The sequence below is a fragment of the Protopterus annectens genome, chromosome 1.part1 (genome assembly GCF_019279795.1).
Source record: "Protopterus annectens isolate FY-2018-M chromosome 1.part1, PAN1.0, whole genome shotgun sequence".
Lineage (NCBI taxonomy): Eukaryota > Metazoa > Chordata > Ceratodontiformes > Protopteridae > Protopterus > Protopterus annectens.
This window is the reverse complement of record NC_056726.1, coordinates 1,051,511,685-1,051,538,079: the sequence shown is the minus strand read 5'-3', so window position 1 is coordinate 1,051,538,079 and position 26,395 is coordinate 1,051,511,685. Positions and strand designations below refer to the sequence as shown.

The 26,395-nt window shown below is 42.8% G+C and overlaps 1 protein-coding gene across 1 annotated transcript in view; it reads left to right on the top strand.

The window, feature by feature from the left end:
- LOC122815316 (natural cytotoxicity triggering receptor 3-like) overlaps positions 1-7,845 on the top strand; it is a 147,705-nt gene extending 139,860 nt beyond the window's left edge. Inside the window, exon 4 of the mRNA XM_044087720.1 lies at positions 4,948-7,845. Coding sequence (XP_043943655.1) covers positions 4,948-4,954 — 7 coding nt within the window. The 3' untranslated portion in view covers positions 4,955-7,845. The remainder of the gene's footprint in view (positions 1-4,947) is intronic.
- The last annotated feature ends 18,550 nt before the right edge of the window (positions 7,846-26,395 follow it).

Here is a 26,395-nt window from a genome sequence, read left to right as displayed (position 1 = left end):
AAGCCATTTAACAATCACACAAATAAAGCTAAAGATTTACCTACCTCTACTACAACTAGATGCTATCTATACTTAATTCTCAAACTAACCAAACTTATAGCAAGTATCCAGGCTACAATTCTAAAGGATGAAGACATTCACCCTTAACCCAGGCCCTTTAATTAACACCTGCAGATTCAACAATCCCACTGTTCCCATCTACCTCCAGCAAAGATTCTTATCTAATCTCATGGTAATTCATCTGAACATTAGAAGCATTAAAAAGAAACTACAGGACTTAATGCTCTCCTAGCTACCTATAACCCAGACATACTTGGTCTTTCAGAAACCTGGCTAAATCCTGCCATAACAGACAATGAAATTATCCCTCCAGGCTATAACATTCTAAGGTCGGACCATATAGGCAAAAAGGGTGGAGGGGTAGCACTTATATAAAAGCACCCTTGAAATGATCAAAGTAGCCCCTGACCTTCCCACATACAAAAATGCAGAAATCTTTAACTGCCAAAATTAAAATTAACAAAAGAAAACATATCAGTATTGTCTGTGGATACATTCCCCCAAGTAACAATATAGGTACCTTAGAAGATATTCTCAATGGACTATCTAACACTAATCCCCAAGAAACTATTATTCTAGGGGGTTTTAACATAGACTGGAACCTATGTTCCTCACAAACCCCAACCACCCACATTAACCTATATGGATTCTCCCAACTAATAAAATCTCCCACTAGATTCAATAAAAAGAGTAACAAAGGAAGTGACCTAGATTGGATACTCACTAACCAACAATATCAGAACTATATCTCGGGAACCGTCTTCACCATTTGCCTTTAGATGAAGCCATAAACTACTTTAATTCCAGCTCTCTCTCTATCCTAGACTCACATGCACCCCCACATACTTCCAGAGCTAAACATAAAACAGCACCTTGGCTTACTAAAAGTACCAAAATAAAGATTGCTGAAAGAACTCAGCCTGGTCTAAATGCAGAACCACCAAATCTGTATCTGACCAGCTCTACTACAGGCAACTTAGGAATGACACAAAAAGAGCTATTCTAAAAGACAAAAGAGATTACTTCCATAACCTACTAACTAAGAATCAAAATGAACCAAAAAAGATTTGGGCAGATATAAATAAAATATTAAGGCCTGGCAATGTTACCACACCAACCCCCTCTCTCCGGCCAGGACTAGCACTGTCAGTCTACCAGATACTTTCAATAACGTCTTTACTGATACCATACTCACCCTAGCCAAACAGCAGACAGACACCTCTACTGATGGTCTGGAACTAAATGTCACCAATGACGAGAAGACCTTTAGCTTACAACCTGTCCCCTCTAGTTACATTAGAAAACTTTTGACTAAAATTAAACCAACTACCCTTGCTGCTGATCGGCTCCCAGCTGAATACTTACAGTTTGCAGCTGATGTCATTGCTATCCCTATTTCGATCCTAATAAATAGGACAATCACTGAAGCCACCATTCCCAGCATCTGGAAGGTATCACATGTCATACAAAACAAAAACAGCCAGCACAATATGAGGAATCCAAGACTTTATTAAGTCTAAAAGCAGACGTAGACTTAATAAAGTCTTGGATTCCTCATATTGTGCTGGCTGGTTTTTTTTGTATCTTGGACTATTTTGGCCTTTGCACTCGCTGTCCGTGCAAAGATTTTGGTGTGCTTTGGTTGTTTTCATCACATGTCATACCTCTGCATAAAGATGGAAACTCTTTAGAGTTATCCAACTATAGGCTCATAGCTATCCTCTCACCATTAGCCAAAATCATGGAAAAGCATATTCATAGCCAGTTTATGCACTACCTAATCCAGAACAAACGTCTTGGAAACTCACAACATGACTTTAGAACCTATCATAGCACCACAACAGCATTGCTATCATTCGCATACACCATCAACCAGAATAAGAACAAAGGTAAAATCTCATTGGCTCTCTTTTTAGACCTTTCTAAATCTTTCGATATGGTCAATCATAACAAGCTAATATTCTCTCTTTGTAAACTTTCCTTATATAATCATACTATCAACTGGTTCCAACATTACCTTCAAGGTAGAAATCAGGCAGTGATCTGGCAAGGTAAGCTCTCCACCCTTCTACCTGTTTCATTAGGACTTCCACAAGGCTCCATATTAGGTCCTCTACTTTTCTCAATCTTTACTAATGATCTACAGTCAGCCACACCTAAAGCTACCTGTATACAATATGCAGACGACTCTACTTTGCTCTGCTCAGCCAACTCCCTCCCAGAACTCCAGTTCCAGACCCAGAAAACATTTAACTTAATCAAAAGCTGGTTCTCTAGCAGACATCTACTATTAAATGCTAACAAAACCAAGTTATTGCTGTTCTCCCCAACCCATCACTCCCCTCAGGTCACCTTCAGAATCACATCTAACTATGGTACTATAATATACCCTGATAGCCACATCAAACTACTTGGGGTACTAATTGACAATAGTCTGAAATTTGACCTTCATGTTAACCAAATAATTAAAAAAAAGCAATAAACAACTGTGCTCACTATACAGAAACAAAGCCTTCTTAACCCCTTTGGCCAGAGCCAACAGAGCACGCACCCACCTACTTTCCACTCTCCTGTATGCCTCCCCCATTCTCACTAACCTCTCTAAAACTGAACTAAATAAATGAACCGTCCGCTACAACCATATCGCTAGATTCACTACAGGGGCTACCTATCGCACAAATCACTGTCAAAATCTAAAACTACTAATATGGCTCGAGTTCCCCAACCTATTACTATACAATCAGCTTACAATGGCCCATAGAATACTTAACCAACCAGAGTTCCGGGTATACAACCCTTAATTACCCCTTACATCAGTACCAGACCACTGAGATCTATTGATAAATTAATGGTAGAAACCTCTAAATCCTGCAATCACGCCGGTCACTCAGTATTCTCCAGTTACATAGCAAAAATTTGGAACTCACTTCCTCCTGACTTAACCCTCGAACCCTCTCTAACAAAATTTAAGATTGCAGCAAAAAATGATTTCACCAACCACTGGCTATGTTCATGCTCTATCCCAGGTTAAGCTCCCTCCTCAAGCTACCTATTTATTATGCTGCTTGCTTTATATTTTTCTCTTTCACATTTCTTCTGGCATTTCTACTCAGTTATTATATTGCTCCCTATACCTTACTACCCAAACTTACTCCCTAATTTTTTCTCAGCTTATTATCTCCTGCAATCTTTCTTTATATTAATTATTATCTGAACTGTTGGTATTAAATTTTTAACTGTATTTGTTAAATTATTCTTGTATTTCTGGAGCTTTTTTTCCCAGGTCTCCACTGAAAATGGATATGTATCCAGTTGGACTTTCCCGGTTAACAAGTGTAAAATAAAATAAAAATAAATAAATGTAAGAGGGCAACCATTTCGATTTAAGTAATAACTGATGTAGGCAGGGGTAATAGTTTAAGTTTAACTAATATTAGCTGATGTAGACAGTAGCGTTTGTTTAGGTTTAACTGATACCAACTGATGTAGAGAGAGGCAGTGTTTAGGTTATTAACTATTAACAGCTGATTTAGTATGGGGCCAGTAGCTTAGGTTTACTTGATAACATCTGTTGTTGGGAGAGCAGTGCTTTGCATTCATGATTTTTTAAAGCCAACAGCTGATGATGAATGAGAAACAAAGGTTAATGAACACTCATCTCCTAGTTCTAAGGTAATCAGGCAGCTGTGTTGCCTTCTAGGTTCTCAGTAATGAATTTGAAAATTTTATTCTATAGATGTTTTGTTTTTTTCTCCCTTTGACCCCAACTGTCTGTCAATTACCAGCTGTCTACTGACCAATCAATTTATTCTCCATCCCCAGGTAAAGGGGCGACTGGCAAGTACCATTATTCAGACAGCCTTGAGGTATAGAATCAGAATCAGAAGCACATTTATTGACCAAGTATGTGCACATAGAAGGAATTCGACTTCGGTTTCAATGACTCCCCAAGTATGAATTATTATACATAAACGACATATATACAACTATTAAGAGCAAGACAAAAAATATAAATATGCATATACATGTACATGCAAGGTAGTTTGATGGTTTTCTTTTTTCTTCCTTACCCTACCAGCACATACCCTTTGGTTTGCGGAGATGGCACACAGAGGACTGAGAGCTGATGACATCCCATCATTTCTGCAACTTTTTCTCAAAGCATCCCTGTCCCTCCTCTAATGCCATGAACAGGATTTCCCAAGCTCAGCCAGGAAGTTGGTACTGCTTATGTGCTTCAGAGTGCATGTAGTCCTTACTGCCCCCAGAAGAGGCACGTGGACCACAATCCTTTACTGCTCCACTTTCCTTCCTTCCTTTTTCCTCCACTGCTGAGACACTTAACTGAACCCTGGTCACCTGAATCAAAGGCAGGACTCTACCTCTCAACACCAGAGAGATGGTCTTTTATTCTGCAGATGTTTAAGTTTTAATAGGTTAAAAGCTGAGGTGATGCCAAAGACCATTAGGCCATAATCCAAAATAATCAACATAGCACTTTTACCTGTTGATGACTTTTCACTTTTTTCAGTAAAGCAGGAGCATTGAGGCACACAGAAAGTAATCCTGAAATGTTTGTACATGGCTGGAGTTATTTTCTTTATATTGGTGGTGTACACTAGAGAAAGACTGACACATGATAAACAAATTCTGAAAATGTTCCCATTAATTTCTGTATATGGGTAGTATAAGTTAGCTAGGGACTGAGCAAATTTTTGAAGTATATATAGGTAGGGACATTTTCTGAAGATTGTCAATATGGTCATGAGATTACTTGGTCATTGTAAGTAGAAATGAGTGCTTTTGAATTCAAAATTACAGTTATCTGGGCTTTTCTAAAGTGACATGAATACAACATTTCTAAGTATCATTATATTTCTCTTTCAGATGCTGACTACACAGATGTAAACATCACTAAGCTATTTCTCGCATTTATCCTGCTAGTCATGATGGTTATTTTTATTGCAGAACATGTTAACACATAGAAAAAGGAGATGTGGAGCTAGGAAAGGCATGAGGAAATCTGCAGTAATTCTACCGCTGTCTCTAAGTGAAACAATCTTCTCACTTGCAATTTATGTACACTGAGTGACAAAAATCAGACAATCAAAGGTTTGAGATTGAAAATAACTACAAAGTCTGAACAGCAGCACACAGTATAGGTGCTGTAACTCTGATCGTAAAGTACTTTTTCTGTATACTACAATGCTAGGCTGACAAAAACATTTCCATACTACACCAACACATAAAGAAGACCCGCTGAAGGACCTAACTAGGCTCCTAACTCATCAAAGCTTAAGGAATAAGTTTATAGGCTTGTACTAGGTTAATTGCCCTTACGGGTCATTTTAAGCCTAGCCAATTATCCCCTGTGAGAATCAAACCCTGTACCTTGTGTCTATAAGGCAAACACCTTAACTATTATGCCAACCTATTATCCCACCCTTCAAACAAAATACTATTGGCTGCCTTTAGATAGTCTTGATGAATTTACATCAGGGAATCATACGGCCTTGCTCACTTTGGGAGCTAAGCATGATTAAGTGTTTGAAAAGGGTGGCAAGAAGTTTTAAGATTGTCTTCTTAAAGGTGTATATGGCTTGGCATCTTAAGGCACCTGTGATTGCTTGCCTAGCATTGTTCCCATGTTCCTCAATGGTACCTTCACTTTTATCTATATCCATAAAAGTTAGCAACAATAAGACACAGCCCTAGCCTGTATAATTCTGCAGACTAGTACCAGAAAAACAATTCATTTATGCATAATTGTTACTGTTACTTTAAACAAGCAGTGCATATTCGTGTTAAGGTTTAGCATTTCTGTGACAGGTTAAGTCAGTATATGCTACACTGAGCTCTGTCACTTGATCCATGATCAACAGATACTGCATTCCTGTGATATGCAGAGATTGTATCACACACTGTAGTGTATTAATAAATACATTATTGCTTCAGTCCTGTGGACCAAAACTGGCAATTGCTTGATCCTGCAAACACTTTACCAAAACATTTATAGCTGTAAGCCAGGCAGAACAGGGAACTCACTCATCCACCTATTGTATGGAACATATGGATGGCAGTATTCTGAACTTATGTTAGTATTCCATCTGCAGAAGCTGGCCTTTGAACATCGCAGCAGTTTAGGAAAACAATAAATAACAGACACTTCTAACTCAGCACTTGGTGTGTAATGCCAAGAATGCAGGATCAACAACTTCATTGTAATTCTCACTGACTTGTTAGCAAAGGGCATTGGATCTGCATATGATGTCCAGCTGTAATAATACGTTTGCCTGTGCTGCCAGACTCTTGTCTTTTGAGGCAGTGGATCTGCCTATATTACTTCAGATTCCAGAGCAGATGGCAATGGGTGAATTGAATATTCATCAGGTTGGTTGCCGACTGAGAGGATGACAACTGGTCCTCTTTTGTTGGGTAGGATATGGCACAAACTGAAGTGTTTTAGAGAACATGGTCTTTCACTTATGAGAGAATTTGGCAAAAGTCGACTTCCACTGTGTTAACAAAGTGTCAGGCATTATCTTACCATGAATGAATGCCCCTTCCAGTAGTCCTAACATCACTGTAGGGGGTCTGCTAAAAAGCCAGGAAGCATAGATGCAATCCTTGAAAGAGTCAGACTAGGTGTAATTGGAATGAGTATATAATAACTCTAATTCTCCTCTGACTTACAATGATCTCACACTTAAAGTAGGAAGGGTGTGCAAGATGCAGCTCCCCCATGATGCATTACCCCGGCAGCATAAACATGCTAAAGATGTAATGCTGAGTTTTGTAATTCACCTTTTGTTTTTTGTTTTTTGAGTCAATTATCAAAGTGTCCTGACAACAGTATGAGGTTTTGCAATCCCGACAAGAAGCTTCCTTCAACTCTGGCCCCCAAAAGATACTCAGATCTTCTAGAAAACAATACCACCCTTGGCAGATGTCTAAGTAGAATACCACAGCTACTGACTTCTTACCACAGTCACACGATAACCACTTACAACAAGATCCACTTCTCAAGCAGTTAAAGAGGATGCCGTCTCATGAAATTTTCCATGCAGAGTATGGATTTCTGATTATGTGGGGACATGCTGACTCCAACTATAGCAACAGAAGAAAGTCAAATGAAAAAATTTGAGCTGAAAATGCCCTGCATATTGTATGTCTAGCAAGATGGCAAACAATGGTGTTTAGTTAAGCATTTGTAAATTCAACCTGCAGGTAGCCTTATAAGCAATTAGTTTTTTGATATTGTCTTGCGTTTCCTCTGAAACAGTTTGCAAACGCCTAAATCACAATTATATCTATAATGATTTATTAAGAACCAAGCCAGATTAGAACTGCAGTTTATATCAGTATAATCTAGGTGAATAAAAAGTGCACTTCATGTCTGCATCAAATGTTTAACCATTAGTGAACAATGCAGCAGATGTTTCCTAATACACAGCAAGTACCAGTTTTATTACAACTGTACCTTTTGTTGTTATGTTTTCACACTTGTCTACATTTTAGATTCTAAGGCAGAAATACATTTTAGAGTTTGATTTCTAAGAAAACAAACAAAACAGGCTAGCATATTAACTGTTACATTAAAATGTCTGTAAATGACCCTTGTTGCCTTTGATGACAAAGTAAGTGCTGTTGAAAGTCATAAAGGCTACATTTCAAAGCTTTTTAGATTTAATTCTCTGTGTGTGTCCCTACTTCACACCATCTGCAGATGCATTATACTGCAATCCAGGCTTGGCTGGTTGGACAAAAATGTGAAAAGTTTCCTCATCATGTGTTGTCTGTAATGTGATTTCTTTATAACATCTATGCAACATGACTACATCAGTTTTCATTTCTTAACACTTTGCAATGTGCAACTTCTGGTAATATTGCTCTATTTTGCAGTTTTCTGGAGGATACTTGGATGTTATAATTTTATGGGGTACTTTTTTTTCTTTCAGAGACATACCCAACTAATCCTGTTCTAAAATGTATTTTCTGCATTTTCCCTTGAAATATGGATAGAGAAAAACACAATGGCTTGGTATATAAGCGCCTTCTAGTCAAATCACTTAATAGAGATACACATCCAAAACACGCGCGTGCGCGCGCACACACACACACACACACACACGCGCGCGCGCGCGCGCGCGCACTTATACATACATTTTACTTGCCTCTCTCTGTCTCTCTCTCTCTATATATATATATATATATATATGTATATGTATAAGGGTCACTACATATGACCGAAAGTTCATATGACTGAAGCCCATTTGACTGTGACCAGATGACCGAAAGTTCATTTGACCGAAAACCCATATGACCGAAAACACATTTGACTGAAAAACAGCACTGGCAGGAATACGCCCTGTTCCCCACTATAGTGCGACCCTGGAGTGAGAATATAAAGTTGGGGGGTGTGGGGGGCATAGCCCCCCACATTTTGCAACCAGTGTTTACTGATCTTGTATGTTTTAATGCATTTTTAATGGATACACATGTATATAATAGTGCATAAACTGCAATTATGTGGGGGACTGCACCCCCACCCCCCCTAATGTGGGGGGGCTGTGCCCCCCACCCCCCCACCCCCAGCAATATGTTCTCACTCCAGGGTTGCACTACAGTGGGAAACAGGGAATATACCTGCCAGTGCTGTTTTTTGGTCAAATAAGTTTTCGGTCCTATGGGTTTTCGGTCAAATGAACTTTCGGTCATTTGGTCTCAGACAAATGGGCTTCGGTCATATGAACTTTTGGTCATATGTAGTGAACCCATATATACATATATATATATATATATATATATATATATATGTATGGTTCCCCTTCAGAAGGTCGAACGGCTGAAATCTCGAAATGCATATGGTTGAGACCATATGCTCAAAATTTCAGAAGCTCAACCTTCTGAATGGGGATTGGTATATGGAACAGAATGGGAGATTCCCCTTTCTGTGCTGTAGTGTAATCTCGGAGTTGGACTAAATAAGTAGCGGGGGTGTGGGGGGTGCAGGGGGGCTTTCCCTCCTGCAGAAACATTGTTTTGTGTTTTGTTGTTTTCTTTTTTCCCTTTCAGAAGGTTGAGCTTCTGAAATTCGAGCATATGGCTTCAGCCGTATGCATTTCGAGATTTCAGCCATTCGACCTTCCGAAGGGGAACCATAAAAAAAATATATATATATATATACACATACAAGGGGTTACCTAAAATGATCTAAAACGGTATAGGACTGACAGTAAAGATATCCTTATGGCATGACAGGATCGTGGAAGTTAGAATTGGGTAGTCCTCCTCTACAAGGAGCCCAATCACAAGTGGATTCCCTTAGGCATCAGTCCTGGGACTGCTCCTTTTTTGCGTTTACTTCTCTTAAGTCAAGGCTAATGTTAATGGCTTCTGGCTGACTAAATTTGCAGATGATTGCAAATTAGGAGCTGTCTTTGAATCTCACATCAACACGAATGTTCTTCAAGGAGGACTGACAAAGTCAAACAACTGGTGCCAGAGCCATGGACTAAAACTCAATGCCAAGTAGTATCCTTCAGGAAGTCATCCACCCCTGGTAAATATCATATTGATAATGCACCATTTAGAGTTGACCCAGTAGTTAGGGACTTCGGGACACACATAGACAGCAATCTATGCTTTGACCATCACATGTCTTCAGCAGCGAGGAAATCATCTTATAAACAAAAGTATGACATCTCGGTCCAAGGAAGTTATTTTTCCACTGTATTCAGCATTCATCAGACCTGTCACTCCGTACAGTCCTCTTTGGTATGTACCTAACCAGGCATATCCAACAATTGGAGCATCCACAGAGGTTCCTCACTAAAAGAACACAGGATGTAAGTAACATGCCCTCTGCAGACCTCCTCAAGGCCCTATCCCTGTATTCTATCTCCTATAAGCTGTTGAGGGGAGAACTGTGCCTGGCATTCAGAGCATTGTCAGACCCCACTCTGATGGACCTCCTGCATATCTGCAAAACAAACAGCCCCAGAATTACTGTTTTCTAAAGGCTTAAACCTTACCTGTGATATAAATAAGACCTGCTGGAGAGACAGGTGTGTATCCCAGAGACTACCCCATCTCTGGAACAGGCTCCCCATCCATGTGGATCAGAGTTCCTCCCTAACCCAATTCAAGTGTAACTTGGAGAATTGGATGGGGCTCAGTAAAGTCATCCCTGGTTTGGCACCTATGTCTCTAATGGACGCAGGCAGCCTGTAAATGATTCTCCCCTCCAGGCCCCTCCTTCTAAATGTTTCATCTCCCAAGCACCTGCTTACACTTATCAAGGGTATCAGAACTTGTCAGAGATTTGGGAGCATGACTAGGCTTAAAAAGGCTCTTGTGGTCATTAGTCTAGTAATCACTTATGAATCTATGAACCAGTGACACCTGAGCACTTATAAAAGACTTTATCAGACAAGTAAGGAAAGACCAGAGTACCTTCAACTTTTTTTCATTTGGATATAAGTTAGTGTAAGAAGACTTAACATTGATATATAAATGTTATAAGAACATCAAAGCTCTCCTCAGTATGGAGAACATCGATATCTGTGCAGTGACAGAAACCTGGTTCAAGGCTCCAGAGAGCACCCCAGCACTACCAGGTTATACCTCATATCATGCCTTTCGGCCCCAAAACCCGGACAGAACCACAAAAGGAGGGGGAGTTTCCATATTTATCAAGGATACCCACACTTCCAGGATAGTGGCATTGCACGAAGTATCGGAGGCCATCCATGTGCAACTGACAGTGGGCAAGACTGCTTTTCAGTTTATAGCATCCTACAGACCACCCTCTCAAAAGTCAGGAATCCCACTCAACTTTCCTGAAAACATTGGAGAACATGAAGATCTCTCCGAACACCATTATATTGGGTGACTTCAACTACCCAGACATAGACTGGGAGCATTACTCAAGCCCCAGCACCTTAGCCCAAAGGTTCCTGGAATTTATAAACTCAAATGCTATGGAACAACTAGTAACCACTCCCACAAGAGGGGAAAACATACTAGACCTGATCATTACCAACATGGGGACTCTATGCTCCATACCAGAATTATATCCCTCATTGGTAAGATCAGACCATAAATTAATTTCACTGGATATCCACATCCCGACCCCACCCCCAGCCCAGAAAACCACAGTGAAAAACTTCTCAAAAGTGAACTTCACATTTCTCAAAACTGAAGTGGAATCCTTCAAGGCCCCAGGGCCAGTGGAAACTACGGCCCAAACTGCAGAATCCTATATAAACGCATTCTACGGACATCTCCGGGAATGCATGGATCATGCTATCCCAAACAAAATTAAGACCCAATCATCCAAAGGCAGGCGTCCAGTCTGGTGGACCCCAGCCATAAATAAACTGTACAACAGAAGGAGGAAGCTACTACATGATAGAGCAAAATTCCTAAAAGTGAAGGCATATCTGATCAGTACTACAAAAAATTACGATCCCTCATAAACTCCTCCAAGGCCAGCTTTGAGAGAAAAATTGCACAGGACACTAAAGACAATCATAAGACTTTTTTCAGTTATGTTAGGAACCTGGGATGCAACTCCCAGACTTGTTCTGAGTTGATTCTAAATGACAAAAAATACACTGAACCCACAGACATCGCCAATATCCTGGCAGACAGGTTCAGTGCAAACTTCTCCACCCCCTCCCCACCAAAAGAGCAAGTATCTATCCCGGCAGAGTGCAGCCTCCCAAACATCTCTGATGCTCAGGTGAAGGCCGCCCTCTCCAAAGCAAAAAACACTGCTTCCATGGGACCAGATGGCGTCCCGGGTTGCATCCTACATGAACTCCAAGAAGAACTAATCCCTCAAGTAAAACTGCTGTACAATCTCAGCCTCACTAAAGGATATGTGCCCAAAGAATAGCGTACAGCAACAGTGGTCCCACTCCACAAAGGTGGCACCTCTGCGGACCCTGGAAACTATCGCCCCATAAGCCTGACTAGCCTAGTCTGCAAGGCTATGGAGAGGATTATCATGAAACTCATAAACAAAAACATTGGGGACCTACAGACACTAGATCCTACCCAATTTGGCTTCTTCAAGGGCAGATCCTGCCTTTTGAACCTGGCGACTTCTTCAAAACAGTCACCAAGGCCATAGATGAAGGGAAGGTAGTCCACACAGCCTATCTGGACCTCGCAAAGGCATTTGACACAATACCCCACTCGGGCATCATAGATAAGCTATCCAGCCTAAATATAAACCTCTATGTCACAAGATGGGTCGCAAACTGGCTCAAAGACAGAACCCACAGAGTCATAGTTGCTGAAACCATGTCAGACTCGAAACTGGTCACAAGTGGCATCCCACAAGGTTCTGTCCTGGGACCTATCTTGTTCGGTATTTACTTTTCTGAGGTACAGGCCAACGTGGGAGGACTTTGACTCACCAAGTTTGCAGATGACTGCAAACTGGGTGCCATAATCGACTCTCCAGCTGACACAAACATCCTTCAAAAAGGTCTCGCAGAGACGGATAACTGGTGCCAGAGCCATGGTCTAAAGCTACATGCCAAAAAGTGTATAGTTATACCCTTTGGCAAAAACAATGTGGCCACAAATTACCACATAGGTGGTAACCCATTAAGTACAGAGAAAGTAATTAGGGATCTGGGGACCCAAGTTGATAGCAATCTCTCCTTTGACAACCACATTGCCAAAGTGGTTAGAAAGACCTTCTACATAGCCCACCTCATCATGAAAGGATTTACATCTAGATCAAGGGAGGTAATTGTGCCCCTTTATTCATCCCTCATCAGGCCCATCATAAAATACAATGCCCCCTTTGGGATGTACCTTACCTGACACCTGCAGCAATTAGAAAGACCCCAAAAGTACCTCACCAGGAGGATCAATGGACTCAAACAGATGCCATATACTGCTCGGTTAAAAAAACTCCAGCTCTTCTCAGTTGCATACTGCCTACTTCAAGGCGATCTATGCCTGACATATAAAGCGATGTCCAACCCAGAATTAATGGAAATACTCTACCTCAGTAAATCTAAATCCCTTAGAGCCACGCGCTCGAGGGACTTGAACCTCAGCACAGAAATAAATAGAACATGATGGAGGTACAGATTCATAACCCAGAGGCTCCCTTCACTTTGGAAAAGAATTCCAATTCATGTTAGGCAGAGCACCTCACTGACTCTCTTCAAGAAAAATCTTGATGAGTGGATGGGGGATCGTAGGTTTGTCCCGGGGATTACTTCCATGTCACTATTAGACAGAGGCACAGTAAACTAAACTTTAAAAAGGGCACAGTATACTCAAATCAAGGGGTGGCATAAGCCAAACACAATCGGGCTAGGCTTATAAATGCCCCAGGGCAGATCGCCTAGTATAAACCTATGAACCTATGAACCTATAAGAGCAAGTAGCAATATTAGGTATCATTATTTTTGCAACACAACTTTTTTACAATAAATAGCTATTTGTTTTTACCACAGTCTAAGTCCAGAATACTGGATTCTCTTTTTCATTCTAGGGTGAGTAAACTTTAGAATGTGCTGCCTTTGTACATTAGGAGTGCTGGATGTGTTAAGGTTTACAAAAAATCTGTAGATAATTAGTTTGCAAGCAGACTTTATGTTCCTGGTTTGTCATTCAAACAATTCTTAAATGGATTTATTTATTTTTATTTATTTTACATTTGTTTACCGGGATAGTCCGACTGGACACATGTCCATTTTCAGCAGATGCCCGGGGAGAAAAGCTCCACATGGTCAAACATACAAAAGGTTACACAAGAAGATAGAAAACAATTATAATATGTAAAAAAGTGGAAATATACCTTATGTACATTAGTTTAGAAGTGTTCCCTAGTAGGGACTCACAGTTCTCATGGACAGACATACAAAGGTTACACAAGAAGTTAGAAAACAATTAGAATATATAAAAACAGAGTGGTAATATATCTTATGTACATTGGTTTAGTAATGTTCCCTATTAGGGACTCACAGTTCTCATGGACAGAGACAATTACAAGTCAGATTGTAAGTCACAGTTAGTCCCTAGTAGGGATCATGTGGGCCATGGGTTTTATGATCTATAATACGGAACATTCTTGGTAAGGAAGAAACTATCTCTTTGACAATTGCAGGTGTGTTAATAATCTGAGGTTTTCTTTGAGGACCTTTCCTTCTTGATGGGTTGTATATGTGTTTGTCTATGTGTGTTTGTGTGTGTGAGTGTGCGTGTGTGTGTATACACACACACACACACACACACACACACACACACACACATACACGCACACACACACACACACACACACACACACACACACACACACACACACACACACACACACACACACACACACACACACATAATGTGTGTGCAATGTGCAAGGAAATTGGGCCAATCAAATTACTAGCTACCTGTGCATCAAACATGTTTACATAGGAGGAAACTAACACCTGCTGGCTAGACTTACTATCCTTTAAAATCTTAATGACAGCCATTCTTTTTCTCACCAATAACTATAACTTGCAATGGCAGCTGACTGCAGTCAGCATCCACATGTGTTCAATAAAAACAGAAATAATCTCTTTAAAAATTGCAGACAGAGTTCAGAAATAAAAAAGTGTTCTGAAATAAATTACAATTACAAGATCTTCTCTAGAAAGCTGGTAAAATATGAACAAAAAGAATCTGATCTTTTAATATTAGTCTAAATAGTATAACTCAACAATACTTAATTTTTTAGCTTATTTTCAGTACTGTTTATAGACAAAACTACTACAGAAGATCTAAAACAGGATAGCAGCAATGATTGTTAAACATGTTTAAAAATACACCCCCAGATTCAGCAAGCCCTGCACAGTGTGCAGGACTAGTGCAGGAGCTCCAGCAGGCAATATGTCTGTTGTGCGATCCAAGAATACACTGCAGGGACATGCACGAGCGCTCCTTCACTAGTCCTGCACGGACTCGGTCCCTGTATCCAAATTTCCCCATTTGCAGGAGAAATCCATGCAAATGAGGGGAATTTGTGATCCAGGAAGTTGGAAACCAGCCGTGCAGGACTAGTGCAATCTGTAGAAACGTACTCTGCCAGTAACAGAGTATATTTCTGCAAACTACAAATGGAGCCATGACAGATCCAAATAAAGGGTGGATATTATGTAGAATGCATGCCAATGGCCAAATATAAGGCCATTGGCATGGAAAACAGTTGCAAAAATAAAAATATCAACTTTTATTTTTTTTAGCCAATCTCGGCAGTTTAAGCGTAGGGCAGCAGTGCGCAAACGGGATCAGGCGGAAAATAAGAATAAAAACCTAAAATAAGTATTCTAACCAAAATCATTATTTTGCCATTGCACTCAATGGCGGGTAGAAGACAACAAGGCCAGTGAATAGTGGTTGCTAAGGGGGGAAGCTAAGTGTGGGACATGTAACTATGCATCAGCAGGCAATCCTATGCAAATGAGGGGAATGATACTGAATCCCAGATTTCCCCTGCATGCTAGTCAGCACCCACCAGTGTAAGAGCAGGAATAGCTTGGTGCAAGCCTAGGAGTTAGCTAACATCATGAGGGGGGTGCCAGACAGTGTTGGGATGGTGGCCTAATGGTTAAGGTGTTTGCCTTACAAACACAAGGTGCAGGGTTTGAGTCTCACAAGGGATAATTGGCTAGGCTTAAAATGGCTCGCAAGGGCAGTTAGCTTATTACTAATCTATGAACCTATGAATCTATACTCTGTGCACATATGAGCACTCTGTTTGCGCAGCGCACTCCCTGGCTTAAACAGGAAGGCAATGGGAAAGGAAAACAGCAGTAGGAAGGTAATCTAGGAGAACTAGCATAGCTGGAAGGTGAAATGTATCAGAATTAGCCAACTACACAGGCAGCAGCAGCCCAGCCCAGAACACCTTTCCCTCTGTTTTTTCCCACATACTCTACAGCACTGGTGTATACAAGTGGGGAACTTTTAACAAACAAAAACAACAGAATGATAGGGGCTGCAGTAGCTATCAGGCATCAACATGTGGAAGAAGCTGAGGGTGGTGAGGATGAGAATGCTGTCGACCAACCCACAGTGAGGAGACGGAGAAGGGTGTTCCGACCCAGGGTAACCTACCAGGGGCTACATGAGCTGGAGAATGTGGAGTGCTATAGGGAGGACAGGGACCTCCTACAGCAAATTGTTGAGCTGTGCCTGCCATGTCTGTCACACAGAACTCACAGAGGGGAAACCTTCTCAGTGGATACCAAGGTATGTGTAGGCCTAGGAATACTAGCCACAGGTACCTCCCAAAGCCCACCTGGGGATATCATGGGGATCTCACGGGCATCAGCATCCAGAGTATTCCACCAGTTCCTGGATGCCATGTCAGCACATGCCTGTGAGCAAGTATATTTCCTCAACACCCGTGAGTTGTTGGCCAGCAATATGCATCTCTTCCACCAAATAGCAGAATACTTTGAGGTGGTGGGTGCTATAAACTGCACGCACATAAGCATAAAAGCACCACCCGGTGAGTGGGTTAGGGTCTACATCAACGCAAGTGCTTCCCCTACATCAACTGCCAGGTCATGTGTGATGCCCAGGACATTATAATGAATGTGTGTGCTGGCTGCCCTGGAAGCCATCATGATTCCCACATCTGGCATCTGATACATCTTTACCAGAGATTTGCCAATGGGGACATCCCTTATGATCACCTAGTGGGGGATGCTGGTAATGCACTGGAGCTGTGGCTGATGACACCCATCAGAAATGCACAGACACCTTAACAAGAACGCCATAATGAGGCACACGCACAGACCAGAATCATAATAGAGCATGTGGTTGGGATGCTCAAGTCACAGTTCCAGTGCCTGGACACATCCGGTGGAGCCCTGCAGTACTCACTAGCTACATGTATCCAAATTATCACATGTGCCATGCTACATAATATGATCCTGTGGAAACAGCTGCAGCAGGAACAGCACGGGGCAAGGCCATGCAGCCCCCCCACCAATGCCAAGGCCTGCACAGGCACAGAGTGACTCAAAGGAGGAATAACCTGAGCCTGCTCCAGTAGGCAGATGGAAGTGTGCCTAGTATGCCCTGGCCTTGGTAAAGAGGCAATGCATAGCACATACACTGACACAGTAGGGACACATGGAATGACACCTCTCTCTGACTCGGATATACAGTAAAAGGGATGCCAAACATGACACTACCTGTGCTTAACCATGTATAGGGAGTGTATTATGTGCATCCAACATAGGCAGCCCCCAGCACCATCCTCAATACTGGCACAGCCATAAGGTAAGTCACTCTTCCTACCAATTGCTGATTGAAGTAGTATGTGTTGTTACTTGTATCTATGGTATGGATGTGAGCATGCAAGGGAATCGCATGGTTGAATGGGATGCCAGCAGATAGTAGACACCTAAAGTGGCAGCATAAGATCTGTAACAAATACTGGTGTCACCACAGTAGCCATTACTACACATGGTGACAAACCCTACTGCAGGAAATGTGCTGGGCCACATGTGTGTCCATATGACACACACATGCCAGTCAGGGAGGTTCATATACCCAATAACAGTCTCAGCCAGTAGGACAGGTGTAGACAAACACAAACAAAGGCTGTGTCAAGGCCTCTGAATGAAGCCTATGGGTAACCCCCCCCCCCAGGCCTACACAGACAGACTACATCAGGTCAGGCAGTGGGATGTTAGTTCTGAAGGGTAGGAAGTCAGAAATTGATATGTAGGTCAACCAAACCTAAGACCTGTAGTACACCACTATGCCTCTAGTCAGCATGATAGGTTAGAATACAGAATGAAATGGAGTACCTGACATATCAGTACAGACATAGCAAATGTGTACAAGTGTCAGGTGTGCCCCCCCATCCTATGTAGAAAAGTAGAAACAGTCAGGTGTGCCCCCCACCAATCCTGTGTAGAAATGTAGAAATAGTCGGATGTGCCCCCCAATCCTTTGTAAAAATGTAGTAACAGTCAGGTGTGCCCCCCCATTCTGTGTAGAAATGTAGAAATAGTCAGGTGTGACCCTCCCAATCCTGTGTAGAAATGTAGTAACAGTCAGGTGTGCCCCCCCAATCCTGTGTAGAAATGTAATAACAGTCAGGTATGCCCCTCCGATCCTGTGTAGAAATGTAGAAATAGTCAGGTGTGACCCCCCCCCCAATCCTGTGTAGCAACATCATAACAGTCAGGTGTGCCCCCTCCCCCAATCCTGTGTAGAAATGTAGAAACAGTCAGGTGTGCCCCCAACCCTACTTAGACATGTAGTAACAGTCAGGTATGCCCCCCCAGTGCTATATAGAAATGTAGTACTGGTCTGGTGTGCCCCCCCCAATCCGATGTACACATGTTGTAACAGTCAAGTGGGCCCCCCAATCCTATGTAGAAATGTAGTAAAAGTCAGGTGTGCCCCCCAAGCCTGTGCAGCAATGTAGAAACAGTCAGGTGTTCCCCACCATATCCTATGTAGACATGTAGTAACAGTCAGGTGCACCCCCAATCCTATGTAGAAATGTAGTAAAATGTATGTGTAGATATAATACCAGTGGAGCACAGATGCCCAGAGGTGGCCAAGGTATCAGGATAGATTGTAGCATTTGTACAATATGCAAGTATGTGTGTGTTAGGTTGGTATGTGTTTCATATTGTGTGAGAGTGGTCAGTATGTATGCATGTTGAGGTATGACCTGGTGGCCATTGTCCAGTACTGCTGATGACAGGGCCAAGTCCTCACAACTGCAATGCCAAAGGCAATTCTCACCAGTATAACACATGCTAGCAGTAAGCCATTGTAAATGTATGGTGGTAATATGTGTCACCATCTGAAAGAATGGCATGGCATGCTTGTTGAGCTAGATATACAAGCAGTACACAGGGGAAAGTACCCCAGACATACAGTATATAATGTGTAATTGTGAAATGGATACACCCTTGGAATTGTACATACGGGTATGCATCACATTGTCTGGGCCTGTAGTAGAGTATACAGGTGTCATCTGCATTAACACTTGCAGATCACAAAGGTGGTAGGACTAATGTATTGGGAAACACCTGATGTACCTGCACATGCCAGCATAACTGGAATGCCGTATGCATATGTGTGCATCAGATGCAAGTAGTGTCCATAACACACATGCATCCAGCTCACCCAAATACCACCCACAGGTACGTCTCTGGTCATATCCCTGCTGTTGGGAATGGGTACAATATGACCCCCACCTGTATATGGCAATAGCGAAAGAATGCAGCATGCAGTGCAGGTGTCCCATGCCGGTGTGTCCCTAGCTGTAGGTAGCACCCAGCCAGCATCCACACCACCTGATTAATACTGATAGAAAATACTGGCATGAACACCTAGCACACCTACCCTGTCACCCCAGGGGAATATACTGTATGGCGGTCTGGGACTGTATGACTGACAGAATGCAATGGCCTGCCACAGCTGGACTGCATCAGAACCAAATGGCCTACAGGCCTCTGTCAAAGGCTTGTGTCTCACACATACTGCCAATGCATGGTATGTCATGGACACCCAAATAACAACATAACACACTCCACATAAGCCATATGCAAGGCCATGTGGACAAACCACAGAAACATGTCCACCATGTCACACTGCATAAACTGTGGACCAACACCAAAACACAGCTGTGATGAGGTGATAATGTTAGGGAAAGTATCAGAAAATGTATGCATAATGTATGGAAGAGGATAGAATAACAGAGGGTGGGTGGGAGCATGGGCAGCATGGAATGTGCAAGGTCTGACACACAGCTGTGTGCACACACTATCCCTGGCTGCAAACACATAAATGAGTGGCTACAAACCTGCCCATACACCACGACAGGGGTAATGTCCTGACTCATGGCCCCTGCCTCTAGGTAACCTGTGTGAATCTGCACAGCTGTGAGGTATTGCCACAGCAAGATAAGGCCATACTCTCATTTCAATGGATGTACAAGTACGGGATCCTCTGCCACCACTGTACCAAGGTGCTGAATCGGATACACAGATGCAGCAGCAAGTGTCTGCAGCTCCCCCTCCAGAATGGTATAACTTACCATGAATATGTAGGCATCTGCCCACAATGCCAGACACAGCTGCATTCACCCTTCTTCTCCAGGACATCACTGTGAGCAAGAATGTCCACCTGACAAGACGTGAGGACATAAAACAAAAGAGTGTATAACAGCACATATGTCTGAATATCTCTGCTAATACCAGTACCATGTAGCAGAAGCAGCACAGACACAACCACCTACAGTACACACTGTCCCTTGCACAGTTTGCCCCCATATTGCCAAATGATCTACGGATACCCTGCAGAAACAGTTTGCTACCTCTAGGTGTATAATACAAAAGTCTGCACTGGAGTACAAACTGCCTGGAATGGATCCACACATTCAATACAGAAGGGCATACTGGGCATGCTCACACACTTAGAGAAATGAAAGCAATGTTAGACAACAACATACTGAAATATCTGACAGTTGCAGATGTCAGTGCATACACTCCTCAGTATGCACCAGTCATGCTTTGCACACACATTGGATAGGAATACAGACATATATCCAAGGACAACACACTATAATAAGCTAAAAGTAGACATACATAGTTGTGTGGGAGAGCGTGACTGTGACAAAGAGCCATCCATCATGAGGCCTGTCCCATGCAGCACACAGCCAAATGGCTATAACCACAGGATGTGTAAATGTTACTCACTGTAGAAAGTAGCCACTGGTATCCGTCAGCATTACAGACTATGTGGTGCAAGTGCTAGCTGTGCAACATTACTGTACAAGACAGTGTCTAATGCTGTAGTGTGATAAACTAGTTAGATAGGAGATCTAATCCCAGACATGGCAACTGTGTGTGTGTGTGTGTGTGTGTGTGTGTGTGTGTGTGTGTGTGTGTGTGTGTGTGTGTGTGTGTTTATCTGTCTGTAGGGAGCAATGATTTTTAGGCTAGTCACACTCACTAATTCAAATGCCCTTTGGGAAATGTGTACCCCAGTAATCTCTGTGGTGCATCCTAAAACTGCATGATGCTGTAGTATGATAAACTAGTTAGGTAGGAGTTCTAATCCCAGGCATGGCAACTTTGTGTGTCTCTGTCTGTGTAGGGAGCAATGCTTTTTAGGCTAGTCACATTCACTACAATTCAAATTTCCTACTTTGGCAAGGCTGCTGATGTCATTCATTAGCCCATTAATCTTTGTAGCATGGCCTATAACAGCGTAATGCTGTAGTGTGATATAGTACTCTGGTAAGGTTTCTAGTCCCACACATGGTAAGTGTGGATTGTGTGTGTGTGTGTTTCTTTGTGTGTGGAGCATTGAATTTTAAGCTAGTCACACTCACTACAGAACAAATGCCCTACTTTGGCATGGCTGCTGATGTCATTCACTGTGAAATACACCTTTGGGAAATGTGTATCCCAGTAATCTCCATGGCACATCCTATAACAGTGTAATGCTGTAGTGTGATATAGTAATCTGGTAGGGGTCCTAGTCCAACACATGGCAAGTGTGGATGTTTGTGTGTGTGTGTTTCTTTATTTGTGTTGGGAGCAGCACATTTTAAGTTAGTCACACTCACTACAGATCAAATGCCCTACTTTGGCAAGGCTGCTGATGTCATTCACTGTGAAATACAGCTTTGGGAAAGGTGTATCCCAGTAATCTCCATGGTGCATCCTATAACAGTGTAATGCCATAGTGTGATATAGTAATCTGGTAGGGGTTCTATTCCCACACATGGCAAGTGTGAATGTTTGTTTGTGTGTTTATATGTCTGTGTAGGGAGCAATGTTTTTTAGGCTAGTCACACTCACTACAATTCAAATGCCCTACTTTGTCAAGGCTGCTGATGTCATTCACTGTGAAGTACACCTTTGGGGAAGGAGTACTCCAGTAATCTCCATGGCATGTCCTCTAACTCCATAGTGCTGTAGTGTAATAAACTAGTTAGGTAGGAGTTCTAATATCCCAGACATGGCAGGTGTGTGTATGTGTGTGTGTATCTGTGTGTGTGTGTGTGTGTGTGTGTGTGTGTGTGTGTGTGTGTGTGTGTGTGTGTGTGTGTGTGTGTGTGTGTGTGTCTGTTTGTCATTTGTATCCTGTGTGGAGGTGGCTGTGAGTGCATAACAACTGGACTTATTGTCAAGCGGGTTTTGCAAATTTCTTATTAGGTGGCCCTGTTATATGTCACAATGTCCACCTTACAAGGATAACAGATGTAAAAAAGCCAAGAGGCTGGGGTGCCAGTCCAGACCCCTACATGTGACACCAAGGCCTGGTGAACAAAATTAGCAACCCTTGTATTACCCAGAGAACACTCTCAACCCATGTCTCATACACAAACACACTTACCTAGGTTATGTTGGTAGTACCCTGCATATTGCCCACAGATAGTAACCATGGTGTGATTGCAGTGGACTGCAGATGGCATGGCACCCTGTCCATCAGTACAATAGGCACGCACATGCAGAAAGTGTACCATCACTATGTTCCCCACTGGACACCTGCAACACCTGTGGTGCCATCAAATGTGACCCACAAAGGACATACCATGCCTTAAACACATGCCCGGTATGGACAGATGCCACTGACACCAGGGAATACCTGTATCCTGCTATCAATGTAGGTAGAGGTCAACCTGCTGTCCATTACCAGTTCCAGCCACATGAGGCCAGGACTGGCACATCTGATGATAACAATCTGTGTACACAACATGGGCCAGACACCCCAGGTACAGTTCCACATGTCACTGTACATGCATGTGGGACATGTGCACATCCCAGATACCGTTCATGTCATGGACTAAAGGACACATACATGGCAAACAATGCATAGTGATGGCCACACACAATAGTTACCTAGGTGACTGGATGGTGAATACAATACCCACCTCTGTGGGCCAATCCAGACACTACACCCCTGAGCCATACTGCAGACCATTGTCATGTGGCCTGATGCCAAGGTATACCCATCTTCTAGCCTTGTATTGCCTTCTGGGAAGGGCAACCACTACACACCCATGAAGCAATGCATCCATGCATGTCAGTACTGGCACCCTCTGTCTGTCTGTGTGGTGTATGATGCTTCTGACCACATTCACATTCACTACAACCCCCATTGACATACTGAAGCATGTTGTCTGATGTCAGACACCTCCACATACCCTTTGCCCATATAACCTCCAAATAACCCCTGTGGTGCATGCGATAACTGCACAGTACTGTATTGTGGCAAATTAACTAGCGAGGAGGTGTATTTCTGACCCTGCTAAGTGTGTCAATGTGTGTGGGTCCCTGAGAGAGTGTGGCTGTGTTGATGCTGACACCTGTTCATATGGACAGGCATGTGTACTACACCTACCGTATCACTACCATGTCACTGTTGCAGATGTCACTCACCATCACATATACGTTTGGAGACCTCCTCAACATATAAGCTATGTGGCACATCCAGTAACTACATAGACATGTGATACAATACATATTCAGTCAGGGGGCTTGATACCCTGTATTGGTAGGTGTGTGACACAAACATGCTTAGGTTTTACTCTCCCACCCCCTCCCTGACTTATCTTTGCCTCTGTCTGCCTCTTTCACTCCCTCTCTGGTGGATGTGGAATCTTACACCTGCTTTGCTTAGGCAGCAGCATGTGATTTGTAAGTGATGCTCATGATCAGCTGATGGCGTCTGCATGAATTGCAGCCCTCCTCTAGCTGATTCCATGTGGAACAGCTGTGGTAACATTCCTGTAGCCAACTGCATGGACACACACTCCAATATCTAGGAACATCATGTTGGTGTTGGATCTTTTCATTCACTGTGAGCAGGACCTAGATCTGCTGTTTGGCAAACACCATCACAGATGGATTGGGGATTTACCTCTAACAACATATACTGTGGAAACAGGCCACCACACAGGAGGGAGATGTGCCTGACATGACTACAGAATGTAAGTGTTGCTATTCTGCATTTAGAGTAATGTTGGTTTAACAGGGTGTGTGTGGATATGGCTGATCTACATGTTTTAACACTTGTCATGACAGTGCTATGTTTCTAAGGAAACCCCCATCTGTAGGGTTATCTCCAGACTGGGCAGTGTGTGATGCCTTTTGTTTCTTGTATTACTCACAGAACACCTATCTGTGAACTGCAGAAGCATAGTGTGAGGACTGCAGTCAGTTCATGGTGACAGACATGAGAGTTACTGACTTCATATCCCTCATAGGGTATATGTCACAACAAACCCTGTTACAACAGTAAATGCATGAGGTTATCACAGCAACATGTCAATATTGGCCTCCAGCCACAACTCTGTCAACCTTTGTACATATGGCATGCAGTAAGAGGTGCATATGTTCTGTACACCATAATTTATTGACATCATATCTGATAACAAGCCAGGGAGATATCAGACTGCTACATATTTCATGTATAGTAGGGTTATATCTGAGGACATAACCTGGGCATTATGTGGTTGTGTGTACATACTGAGGTCTGTGTACTCATGGTGATTGTTGACAGTGTGTGTATTATGAATATGTATCTTGGCCTGTGTGCAGGCTGTGGTAGATGTCATTGTTCTTGGTCCTGTTCTATCTGATGTTACATGCTGCTCCACTATATGTTATCCTATCAGCTTACATGTTTGTAGGGTCAAACACACACGCATGTCCCATACCACAGACAGGCATTGGACCACACTGTTTAGTGGCCCAGTATATAAGCACGTTTGCGTGGGTTTGCGCAAAGCTAAGTTGTGCTAAGCTATGGGTAAACATACAGGTGCTTACACAGTGTAGGCTTTGCTTACCATTGAGCAAATCAGTTTAGCTGTTATATTGCAGCAATGTTGATACTTGCTAACCATGGCTTAGCCCTGGTAACCAGTTCACACCACCAAGTCTGATAACATAGCAGGGCAATGATATCTGTAATAAGTGTATGTAATGCCATGTACAATATATGTGCCTATGTGCTGTCATTACAGTAGCAAGGGGTGTGAGTGTCATGTGTGGGACATAAATGTGCATAAGGCCTGTACAGCACTGTTTTCCATGTGAATGTGTTACATACAGGGGTAGTAGCCCAGGGCATGTGCTGTCACACTGGCATGTAGAGTATCATAGTGGTACTACTATTGACAGTGCTTACCCAGGCAAGAGTAGAGTGCTAAATGTAGTACTGATAACAGGCACACCTGCAGGCATAGCTGCTGGACTCTGAAGCCTCCCTGTTGTATCCCTGGTGTGTGAGCTGTGTCACAGTATATAACCTCTACTGGGTAATGATCCGACATGTGGAATGTAACTGTAGACTACCGTCTGTACAGCACATGATAGCGAGGGCTCCTGACATGTAGTTATGGCATACATATTGTTGCCAAATGACTATCTGTTGACACATTCATCCTACTGCATATCTACTTGCCAAGCTTATGACTGACAGTCCCTGTACAGATGTGCAGATGGCAGGTGTCCAGTTGGGATATGTACAGGCATCCTAAGCTTGATTGACACTGACATGTCTGCCCAGCTGTGTAAGAAATGGTACATATTGGAGTTAACACCCTGTACGCACCACATGCCACGAGTACCTCCACTACACTACCACAATCAACAGAACAGGTCTCCATCACAGACACTAACTGTGTGTTGTAATGCATGTTGCATGCTTGTCAACTTGATCACCTCAGTGGCCATGTGCAGGAGGCACCTGCAGAAATTGCTGACTCACCCTGAAGGTCACCACAGTAGTGTCAGTCAATAGATTGCCTGCTGCCACATGCAGGTGGCAGGATACCACTGTACACACAACCCCTACACAACCCATCTCTCCTTGGACAATAGCTGAATACACAGCTATGACCACATACAGCAATGCACCCCAGTACTGACACGTGTACATGTGCATGACTGAGTATAGCAGTGTCTGTGTGTTAGCACACCTGAATGTGGGAATTCCATGATGGCCTTCACTACCACTGTAACACCCATTGCCATAGCCAGTTGTGGCTGCTGCTGTATGGGACATTATATGTACCCTGTTATGCTCTTCTCCATACTGGCTACACAAGCCTTGCAGTACCAGCACAACAGTGTTGTACAAATGGGTTGATATGCATGAGATACCCACTGTGTTCTGGAAAGTGTGTGTATGTGTGCATGTCCATTTATCCATAGGGTACAGCATTCTGAGGCCACGAACTCAATGAGGAATTAAACCCGCAGTTAGGACAGCTGTTTAATCTTAGCATCACCTCAGGATACGTACCCAAGGAGTGGCGCGGACT